At 36.3% G+C, this 11400-nt stretch overlaps 2 protein-coding genes and 1 long non-coding RNA gene across 6 annotated transcripts in view; 2 read left to right on the top strand and 1 right to left on the bottom strand.

Annotated features, from left to right (window-relative positions):
- The window catches only part of LOC145212516 (uncharacterized), a 66239-nt gene extending 64343 nt beyond the window's left edge, over positions 1-1896 (top strand). For all 3 annotated transcript variants that reach the window (XM_080080660.1, XM_080080657.1, XM_080080659.1), the window contains 4 exons: positions 652-781; positions 853-976; positions 1084-1227; positions 1414-1896. In XM_080080660.1, the coding sequence (XP_079936786.1) occupies positions 652-781; positions 853-976; positions 1084-1227; positions 1414-1608 (593 nt within the window). In that variant the 3' untranslated portion in view covers positions 1609-1896. The remainder of the gene's footprint in view (positions 1-651; positions 782-852; positions 977-1083; positions 1228-1413) is intronic.
- Positions 1897-5118: 3222 nt separating this feature from the next.
- Positions 5119-6317, top strand: LOC145212173 (uncharacterized). The gene is made up of 2 exons (XR_013856656.1): positions 5119-5814; positions 6132-6317. It is a non-coding gene; the product is annotated as an uncharacterized LOC145212173 (long non-coding RNA).
- A 1689-nt stretch (positions 6318-8006) lies between these two features.
- On the bottom strand, positions 8007-9325 carry LOC145212172 (uncharacterized). 2 transcript variants are annotated; one of them, XM_080080214.1, is made up of 4 exons: positions 8875-9325; positions 8573-8738; positions 8329-8495; positions 8007-8183 (listed from the first exon to the last, which is right to left on the bottom strand). In XM_080080214.1, the coding sequence occupies exons 1-4, from the start codon at positions 9002-9004 to the stop codon at positions 8053-8055; spliced, it is 594 nt and encodes a 197-aa protein (XP_079936340.1). In that variant the 5' UTR covers positions 9005-9325; the 3' UTR covers positions 8007-8052. The 2 variants fall into 2 exon arrangements, 1 of the variants encoding a protein (XP_079936340.1); XR_013856655.1 differs by lacking the exons at positions 8007-8183; positions 8573-8738 and having other exon boundaries at positions 8432-8495; positions 8875-8940.
- Positions 9326-11400: the final 2075 nt, after the last annotated feature.

The raw sequence follows: 11400 nt of genomic DNA on the forward strand, positions 1-11400 counted from the left end.
AAACCACATTGTATTTTCAGTTATTTTTGCCCTGAAGGGTCATATTCTGTTCAGTTAAAAAACTTAATCCACTGCATTTAACAAGAAAAATAACATACCTATATAAGTTAATTGATTTGCACAGAACACTATTTAAAATAAAAATGCAGGGAAAGATATATAATAATTATGTAATTGGGACAAAAAATTGTTTGTGTGAAAGGGACAGAAAGACTTTTTTAGTATGAAAGGGAGAAATTTTGGCACCTGCACATTTTGACCTGCACATTTTGGCACCTGCACATTTTGACCTGCACATTTTGGCACCTGCACATTTTCGAAAAATGTGCGCATATTTTAACCTGCACATTTTGGCACCTGCACATTTTGACCTGCACATTTTGGCACCTGCACATTTTCGAAAAATGTGCGCACATTTCGACCTGCACATTTTGGCGCACATTGTGCAAATTCTTGCCGTAAGCCCTGTTGGTCGCGACGCACAGTTTGAGAACTGCTGGCTTACGTAAAACCTTGCTGATTTTCCCAAAGTTTTGCCTAGCTTTCTTTAGGTGTACCTGTTTGTCCAATAGGCTTAAGCTGTTCAGTTTTTTATTGGACTTCTTGTGCAAGAATTAGTGTAATGCAGACAATGGATACTTTCTGTTTCAGGAAACTGGTCACAGAACAAAAATTACGGCAGCAGGAACAACAGCCAGGGTGGAAATCGTGGTGGATACGGTGGGAATAGGAACATGTCTGGTAGTGCAGGTTCTGGTGGATATAATCGCAACAATCAGGGGTATGAAATCTGTTTGTTTGCAAGAATTAAAAATTAATTTTCAATTGGCTCAACATGAAATTTGTGTGTAGAAACAATCGATATGGCTCAAATCGTGGTAGTGGAAACATGCAGCAAAATCGAAACATGGGTGGTGGATACCAAAATCGTAATAACCAACAACAGCATGGACAAAACAGGCAAAGGGGAAATCAGGTACATGTATATTGAGGCACCAATTTATAAAAAAAATAAAAAGTGTAGCCATAGTTTAAAAGGCTTACTTCTCTGGTTTGGGTTTTGAATGTTGATGCACTTTTCAGCAACAGAATAGTGGTGGATACAATTATCATCAAGCATATCAACAACAAACTGCACAACTTGCTGCCAACAGCAACACGAACCAACAAGCACAAAATCAAACTTCTAATCAAGCTTACCAGCAATCATACGGCGCCCAGGGCCAGGTAACAAATTATATTGACCTCATGTGTACGTTTCAGTTTGCTCGTCCATGAGTAGGTAGGAATCCGTTAGTATTGCTTAGAAATTACATTGTGTTGGCCTTGTTAAAACAAATAACTATTTATGTGTTTCTTGAGGTATTATCAATGCTTTGTTCTAAAATTTTCGAAACTAATACGTACATACAGACGGATTACAGTCAGCAATGGGCCCAGTACTACCAGCAACAAGCCGCTGTGCAGCAGCAACAACAACAACAGCAGCAGCAGCAACAACAGCAACACCAACAAACCGCCGCTGTAGCTGCAGCAGCAGCCGCTCAACAGTATCAAAACTACTACGCCAGCTACCAGCAAGCTTACGGCACAGGCCAGACGCAGTAATATGGAATGTTGGAATATGAGACAATCTGTACATACCACTAGGTGTCGACTGTCGACTGCCAATACGATGAAGCCGCATTCCACTCCTGTCAAGTTTTCGTGTAACGACAAGATTGTGCTGTCCGTTGCTCAAAATATTTGGTGTTTTCAACTGGCCGTCACGAGAAGCGACCGATGGATCACTTATTGCCCGTTCGCGAGACTTTGTGTCGTTGTATATGATGGGTAATACAAGACGCTTTTAACGTTATTTCAGTAATTCTGAATTATAAAATGTCTTCAACTCCACTCGTATTTTGTTGTAGATAAAGTAAGATATATACTAGTACCAGGCTGGCTCAATCGCACAAAACATTCGGAAGTGTCAGATTTCCGATTTTTAAGCACCCTATGTTTTTTGTACAATACTATCTTTTACTTACCGTCCTACGTCTATGGATGACAAAGGCATAAACATGAGCGTCAATGTATTGTGAATAATTAGCAAATAATTCGATCATAAACTTAATGAAATCATAATCCACTGAACAAGTCGAAAAAGATCAAACAAAATCTTTTCTGTACTGCAGGCCGAAAAAACAATAAAAAACAAACCTTAAGTTGAAAGGATCATAACAATTTATGGTTTATTTGCTCTCGGTGTTCAAAATTAGGGCTGTTATCAAACAAACGTTTCGAATTTTTCAAATAATCAAATAATTTTTTCCTTTCAAATCAAATAATTTTAAAACGATGTAAGGCCCAGAAATTCCAACGATGTAAGGCCCAGAACCATTAAAGAATAAGGATATTTCAAACTTATTAAACAAAAACGGCAATGTGGTTGTGCTCCTTGTCATTAAATCTATGCTAAATCTTGTTTTAGCAAAAAAAATGGTACAGACATGCTTTAGTTATTCTCCGTAATTTGACAGAGCCATGTATTCTCCACAGGGGGCGGGTTGTTACAACGCGAATAACTTCGGCTATGTTTTTTATAAAACCGCTGGAATTACGCATGTCGGTTGTTACATCCGGGACGGCCAGCGTGACAAAATTTGGTGAAATTTGTGCGGGTATTCGCTGACTTCTTGAATTTATTTTTGAGGTGTCTAAAGTAAATTTTTGGACTTAAGCTAAATCTACTCTCCTAAAGCACACAATTTCATAAATTCTATGATGCAAGTTTTTTTGTCAAGTGATAGTGGTATGTTAGTACCTTGTAAAAGAATAAAGTTGCAAACTTTAGCTAATTTTGAGTCCAGATTGGTTTAAGTTGCACCATGCTGGTGGGGTGAGTTGTTACAAGGTGTCCCACATCTGGAGCAATGATTATCATATGGGCCTGAGAAAGGTAATACTTAACTTTTGTGTGCTTAAAATGTTGTTTGGTGACAGTATGTTGTTCCAGTCTGCAGAGTATGGCAGCTGCACGCGCGATTTAGTTTCGAAAAAAAAATTTTGCACGTCGAATTTTTGCCGTTGCACGCGGAAATTTTGCATTAAAGGCATTAATTGTCCAATCTTAAACTGTATAGCTTGCTTTGCGCCGGGCTCCTCTAAAATACGCAATCTACGCAATCTACGCAATCTACGCAATCTGTACGCAATCTACTTATAAAACGTATGCAACTTTTAAAAATGTTGACGGTTAGGGCTTTTAGGGCCTGGGTGAGGGTTTATAATAAAAATAACACTATAATTTAGTTTTAGATGTCCAGTTTGGGCTTAATATGTGTTGAGAGTGGTACTAAACACTGTATGGTACCGCATGTTAACACTTGTGAGAAAATTAGACCTGAAAGGCATCTGAAATTAAATTAAAAGTTATTTGTCACAAACCCTCACCCTGACCCTAATAGCCCTAACCGTCAACATCTTAGTTAATTTTTTTTAGTAGATTGCGTATAGTTTGCGTAGATTGCGTAGATTGCGTAGATTGCGTAGATTGCGTAGATTGCGTAGATTGCGTATTTTAGAGCAGCCCCGCCTGCTGAAATTGGTCTTGCACGCGAATTTACAGGCCGTGCACGCGCGCACGCGGGACATATAGGTCCTGCACGCGCGAGATCTCGTCGGGAACTGCCATGTTCTGCAGACTGGATGTTGTTATTGCAAGCTCTTTATTTTCTAAAAAGTAAATTGTGTGTGCAAAATCCAGGTTTTGGACCAAGTTTGAGAACTTACTACTATATCGAGGACAAGAAACTGTAAGGACTAAAGGATGTCATTCATTCCATGGTTAAAGTTATGTCAAAGTTAAAGTTTGTGAATTCATTGACATGAAGAACTTTAAAAATGAATTTGATTGTAAACTGTGTTGTGTTCGTTCTACAAACCTTTTGATCTGTTTTCTTATTTTAATAAACAACATAATTTGTGACATACCATGATACTTGATATTACAATACTCACATTGTACATGCAAGCTTGTGATGTGACTTCTATTTTATGAAATAAACTTAAATGTTGGTGCAAAACAAAATACTTGATATTGCTACCATTCCAAAAAGTTTACTTTTGGACTCTAAACAACTGTTTTGTTCACTTCAGAAACAAAGATGTCACCAATTTGTCAAATTTGGATTGGAATTTCTGAATCGTGATATACAAAATTGTATAAATTGATTATAACTCAAAAGAAATAGTTAAGATGAGTAAAAGTGGTTTTGTTATATTTATGTTACAAAACAGACAATAAAAGAAATAGAAATTGTCACATTTGTAGATGTGGAAGCCTCCCTAAAGTACTGTAACAACTCACCCCCACCATGGGGTGAGTTGTTACAACAGAGTATCAACCAGAAAACATGAAATAATTTTTTTTACAAGTACCAATTAATTTTGTTGGTAACATGTTTAGTTGACTTAGGGGCATATCAAACTTCATACAAAAAATCAGGATGATCTGAATAATAATTTAACCCAAAAAATGCAGCGAAACAAATTTTGTAACAACCCACCCCACTCTCCCCATTTGTTTCACATTATTTTAACAGATTTCTCGTGGACACTTAGTTAATTAAACTTTGGTCTTTAACATTTTAATCACTTGTTTGAATGACCTTAAATGTTACTAGGTGTAATTAATACCAAACTATAAGCTCATATATTAATTATCATGCTTTAGTCCAAATTATTTTGGGAAAATGGTTATATAAGGCTGGAAACACGTGTTGTAGTGCTTTGTTTACACTCTATTTCATAAAAATGTCACCAATGTGTCCAAATCAATTGATTTTGTACCTAAATTTAGGTTTACTGCACAGGAAAAAATTATTTGATTATTTGAAATTTAGTAAAATTTATTTGATAAATTTTCAAATAATTAAAAATTTCAAATAATCAAATAATTATTTGTTTGATAACAGCCCTACTTAAAATTCTACCGCTATTAACTAAGGCTTTTTAGCGGCACTGTTTGAGCATCTCGATATTTTTTTGAATAGGTGGCACTTTGAAATAATATTTCTTGGATTCATGAAACAACTTGACAAGTCTTAAGTTGTTTCATGAATCCAAGAAAAGGCCCGTTTACACTGAGCGTAGCGTAGCGAAGCGAAGTTGGGCGAAGTTGAGCGAACCTTTCGCTACAATGGATTTCAATGGGACTGTTTACACTGAGCGCAGCCTTCGCCCTTCACCCCGAGGTTCGTGAGCGTAGCGAAAAAGTTGGGCGAAGTTGAGCGAAGTTGGGCGAAGGTTCCTGTACAGTCGTAAATTTTTGCCAGAAACTTTGCCGAAAACTGTACAGTAGGCTAGGTGAAGGTTTAAAAGTAACAATTTTTACTTTGTCAGTAAAAATAAACAGTTGGCTGTCTAAAAAAATGTAAAACTAGTAGATTATTTTTTTAAAATCAATAAAAATACTGCTTGAATTTGAAGTAAGTGTAATAAAACAAATAGCAGTCAATTTAAAAAATATGTACATGTGAATTATAGTAATATTATGAAGGGATAGTCACTATAGCAAACTAAGATGTGTATGTGAGCGGACCTGCAGTTACAAGAAAAGTTTTGTGTGATATATAGTCATGAAAACTTATGTTTTGTGTAGCAGGTAAAATGAAGACATCTATATGTTATACAAGCCAGGTGTTATGTCAATACAAAACTTTTTTAAATAGGTGAAACTGGTTTTAATGTGTGCAAATTAAGCTTCAGATTTTTGGTTCCTGGATGACCATGGATTCCTATGTCTGGCTTGTTTGGATTTACCATATATAGGTTTGTATTGTGTAGTGATATTTTTGATATGTATCATTAATCAGTATAACTTTTGTAATGTTTTAAGATTTTGGCATTTGCATACTTTTTGCCTCATCATCCACATGCTATTCTCTCAAATGTCGGTGTAATTTTGTGGCCTAGTTTTGTATGTTATGTGCAGTAGGAAAAATTATTAGATAAAAGTAGTTTTAATATGTGAATACTATCCAACTATAATTTTTCACACCTAATTACTCTGCTAAACTAAACTATAATGTGTTGTAATTTAGATGTAACACTTAAATAAACTTCTAAACCAGAGTGTTGTTATTTAGATTTAAAAGATCTTGATGAATGGTCATTTCATAAACAAGGAAGGTGAAAGTCTCCTTCAAGGCAGATGTTGTGAAGTGGCTTTAAATTAAACATCAGAACACTACTATGCCAATAAGCAATAAATTATGCAGTATTTCAAATGGTTTGATGTTAGTTTTATTTTCAATAAACTGTTTGTGGCTATGGCTTATGTTTCCATGTTGTACATGAAAAGTGACCATCATTTTTACATAAAAAGGACAGGTATTTTAATCAAGAATAGGACAGAAATTTTTCTTAGAAAACAGTAGTTGGGTCCGGTAACATATGTTTAATGACATCCTGTCAAGATATGGCAAAGAAAAATCCGGAAACTTTTTCTTTTTGCACTTGGTGATTCAAACATTTTATTACTGTACAGTAAACAGATACATATGTACACGTAATATGACGTCACAATGTCAATTAATTCAAACTGTAGTGAAATATATATGATTTAAGTTATTTATTGACAAATAAACATTAAATGGTTTGTATTCCTTTGCCAAAATGTTTCTGTGTGTAAGAGTTTCCCCGAAGAAGTTGCACGTTCGCCCAACTTCGCTTCGCTACGCTACGTCCAGTGTAAACACCCCGTTCGCTCAACTTCGCCCAACTTCGCTTCGCTACGCTACGCTGCGTCCAGTGTAAACGGGCCTTTAAGCGGTTGCGGCTACCGACGATTTATTTTAAAGACTGCCAACTTTAAAAAAAACCTGTAGCTTTAAGACTGCCGACTGGTTAGTGCGATAACCACGTGTTTGAAAGGTTGTTTGATCTAATCTCGTTAACGGAAACTTAAGCTACCGTTTCCAACCTAGTTAAACCTACTAAGAAGCAGTGATAAAATTAGAATATTTTTTTAGCCTAAAGGTGCGTTTACACTACACGCGACGCGACGCAACGCGGCACGCCGCGCAAGCGATGAACTGTTTACACTATCGGTGACAATTTCGCGTGACTTGCATATTTTTTGCTTATTAATTGTTTATTGTGGTGTCGCACAAGCGCGTTGTCATTAGAAACCAGTTATTCCTCTTTTTCCTGACAAAGCAAGAGACAAACACATATTTTTATCATGGCTAGGCAATTTCCAAACTGCCTAGGAAGTGTTGATGGCAAACACATTGTTCTGCAGGCACCAAATAATTCAGGGTCGATGTTTTATAATTACAAACATTCACACAGCATTGTTTTGCTCGCGGTAGCGGACTCACAATACCGATTTGTATGTGTGGATGTGGGGGCTTTCGGTAAGCAGTCAGATGGCAGTGTATTTGCCAATTCTGCGTTCGGTAAAATGTTAGAAGCGAACGAGTTGGACCTTCCTGGGTGTTCGACACTGCGTGGCAGCAATCAAGTTGCTCCCTATGTCTTCGTTGGTGATGAAGCTTTCGCTTTAAAAACCAATTTTATGAGGCCGTTTCCTGGAAGAAACCTTGAAGAAGGAAAACGAATCTTTAATTACCGTTTGTCTAGAGCTCGACGAACTGTTGAAAATACCTTCGGCATACTATCTGCAAAATGGCGGGTTTTCCGAAGGCCTATACCCCTTTCTCCGTGTAGAGCTGACGCTGTCGTAAAAGCATGCTGTGTTCTACACAATTATTTACGGAACTCCTACTGTGATGACCGTGATTTTGACCGGGAAGACCGACAGGGTCAGATTACTGACGGCAGTTGGCGAGAAGAGGGACAAGGATTTCAAAATATACAAAGGCAAGGAAGAAAAAATTCTGATGCTGCCACAAAAGTTAGGGAAATCTTTCAACATTATTTTAGTAATGAGGGTCAGGTTACATGGCAGCTGGACAGGGTCAACAGGTGTTAATGAAACACACAACAACAACAACTACTTTGCTTAAAGAGTTTTTTTGTATTTATTGCAGTTGGTTTGATTTATTATTCGAATTCAGCTTGATGAAATAAATTTAGAATTTTGATTTTGATTTCAGATGCCTTTTTTTTGTCCAAGTCTTTTAGCTTCGGTACCAATGAGAGTAGAAATAGTCGTTCGGGGTCTTCTTCTTTAGCTTTAAACATAATGCAATGTGAGGAAATATTTTGGCAAAAATTGGTAAAAGTTGGCTTGTTAAAAAGGGCAAAAATTACATGCAGAATTGTTAAAGTATAAGTACAATAGAGTTTTTAAAACATGCCTGTCAGCAACAAACTTACCATCATTTTCCAGTATCTCGAAAATCTTTTTTTCGAAGCTATCCATTTCTTTTCTTTTTTTAATGGGTGGTTTGATAGGACTATCTGGACTTTGGGTATTGAAAAATTGATCTTCATCACATGGTTCTAGCGTTAATGTGACAGTGTCTTCAAAGTTGCTTGTAGTGCTGCAAAATGTCAAATTGTAAACAACAACAAAAATGTAATTACAAATTATTATTATTTTACTGCTTTTGACTGTTACCTCCTGGGTTTAACATAGGGATCAATGAATGACATTGCATCAAACAAACTCCAACTGTAGCTTGCACTGCTCGATGCTGCTGAACCTGACCTCAAACTTTTATCTTTTCTTTTGATTTTAACATACTTGTCCCTCAGGGCCTTCCATTTTTCTTTTATATCTTTATCTAAAAACATCTTAAAATGTTTTATCTGACTTTCTGTTATGCCTACTGCAGAATAACTACTTGCCCACTGTATTGTAGTTCTAAAAAATGGTTTGCATACCATGAAGGGAAAAAACCACAACACAACAGTACTAACCTGGTGTGTTCATCTCGGAAGCTATTTTCAGCCAGCAGTTCTCTTTAATATTCCGGTTGTGGTAGTCATTTAAGCTAGAGTTAAACAAGGCAGGAAAATCTCTAACTTTATTAATTAAAATTTCTTCCATTTTTGAAATAGCTTAAACCTTAAAAAATGTTTCTCATTTTAGTGTAAATTAATAACCAAACCTGGACTAGCAAACTGCTCAAAGGTCTAGAACAAATGGTAAATGACACAAAGGCTATAATTCATAATTAAAGCAAGCAATTCTGTCTTCCTTGTTTACCTTGGGGTGTTTAAATACATTTAGTATCAAAACAAATTACGTATGCTGTTATCAAAACTTAAGAATGATAAAAAAGCACAGGCTGCTAGTTCTCAACAGTGCACACGCGCAAAGCGATTTTTCGCTCCAGAAGCGATTTAAAGCGGCGCGACGCGACAGTCGCGTCGCGTCGCGTGTAGTGTAAACGCTTCCATACAAACAAGGCGAATAGATAACGGATCGCGTCGCGTCGCGTGTAGTGTAAACGCACCTTAACGATTCGAGATTTGTCAATATACTGCCTCGACGTTTCAACCTCAATTGTTACAATACCACATTAATAAAAAGTCGAAAGGTTAATAACGAAACATCACTAACATACAATCAGAAAATACGAAGACCCTCCAGGGATGTTTTGATAGGCTGGATTTGTAATATAACGAGAGTTGCCGTGTATCGGGCTCTTCAAACAAGAACAACAGCAGGGAATAAAACTTGGTTTTCGCCATCCAAAATCATAGTTCGGAAAAATGTGCTACTTATGTCGAATAATTTATGCCAAGAGTAGGCTAACGCCGAAACCTTACACCAGAAATAGCTTCCACAGCTATTTTACTGTGCAAATGTTGCCTAACAAAGTCTTCGCATTAAATTAGAGAATGATTTATAGTGAGGTCAAAAATGGATTACCATTGTTGTAACAGAAACAAAATAAGGGCGAAGGACATATATTAGATGTAAGTTAAACTTTGAGCAAATAAGCTAGTGTCATTGTATAAAACGGAAAGTTTTCTCGATGAAATAAGAGGTCTCTTGTGTAAAAACAGCTGTTATTAGAAAGTTTTCGCTGTTTTTTGGCCCACACACAAACATAAAAGGTCGGATTCGTTCTCAGTGGCCCTCTTTTTTCCATGAAATTTTAATTTTTCAACCTGTAGTGTGTTCTATTTCTAAAATAAAGCCTAAACATTAGTAGAAAAACTTAAGTTATCGTGCATTTTGATGATATCACTAGATGGAGTAAGTAGTCAGATGTACGACAGCCCAGTTGCCCAAAATAAAACCCGTGAAAAAACGGGGGTTAGCAAATAACAAGTTTTGTTTCAGCTGATGCATTCAGCATGAGTTACAAAGACACCTGATCGGGATTAGTACTCGAAAAACTTTTTAGTTGACCGTGGTTGGTAGTTTGTCAAGACCAAAGTTTTGCATTCATTAGTAAATGGCATGGTGTCAGTAAAATTATTTAATTTGTTAGTTTTTTGTTTCTCTTCAAACTTTTCAACCAAACAGTCATTTATTCATCTTTGTAATTGCTTGTGCAAATTATTGTTGTGATACACTTTCTATTTTTTTCGATTCTTTGAACTACCGTTTCCCTTTACCAGACATAACGCGTCATAGGTCACGTGACTAGAATTGTGATTGTAATTCTTTGGTAATGTGCTGGTAGGACTTCACCGTTGATAAATTTAGCGTAAGTGCAACCTGTTTAACATTATTTTTGCAGATTTCAGATATAGTGCGATTTGAACGGAACATTGTTATGACAGTCATTGACAAAAACTATTTATGTTACGTTCCGAAAGACGAGAACAGTACGGCTTGAAGATTGATCACACAAAACCAACTGGCCTATTACTCAAACGAAAAACTGGGACCAGGCTTTAATTGCTGTGTTGTATAGTCAAATTAAGACAGTCGTATTTTAGGTACAGTAAAGTGTGCAGCATTGTCACCACCTTGGTAAAGACGTTGATTAGCAAAACAGTGATTGTAATCCGTAGAGAATGACATATTAAACTAATGTACGTTGGGCCTGGATGTATATTACTTGCTACTTAACACAAATATTATTTTGTTCAAAATGTGTTCATGGATCGTGATTGCTACCATTTGTTAAATTGCATTTTTAAATAAAAAATGCTTGTGCAAGTACTCCAGCTCTAGCATGAAACAGTTAGCAACTTAGCATTAACTTGACAAAAAAGTTCTGTATTGATGTGGCATTGAAAGCACTTTAAACATGTCAGTCTTTCTAGTAAATTTAGCAAAACAAGTTGTATTGCATTTTTACGTGCACTGAAAAAAAATCCGCAAACAATTTGAATTCAACATTACATTACCTCTGTTAGCATTTTACAGATAAAACTTTGACTAAAACTCACACATTAGTGATGTGATTTGAGGTTATTTATGGGTAACACTAAAAGCAGAAAAACAGAAAAGCGGGAAAAGCAGGAAATCAACACTAAAAG

The sequence above is a fragment of the Phallusia mammillata genome, chromosome 2 (genome assembly GCF_965637545.1).
Source record: "Phallusia mammillata chromosome 2, kaPhaMamm4.hap1.1, whole genome shotgun sequence".
Classification (NCBI taxonomy): Eukaryota; Metazoa; Chordata; class Ascidiacea; order Phlebobranchia; family Ascidiidae; genus Phallusia; species Phallusia mammillata.

Bases quoted from the DNA above. Each gene is read 5' to 3' on its own strand.
- LOC145212172 (XM_080080214.1), bottom strand. From the start codon at position 9,004: ATGGAAGAAATTTTAATTAATAAAGTTAGAGATTTTCCTGCCTTGTTT. The intron at 8,496-8,572 runs GTAACAGTCAAA...GACATTTTGCAG, and splicing joins CCCTATGTTAAACCCAGGAG to CACTACAAGCAACTTTGAAG. The intron at 8,184-8,328 runs GTAAGTTTGTTG...TTATGTTTAAAG, and splicing joins CGAGATACTGGAAAATGATG to CTAAAGAAGAAGACCCCGAA.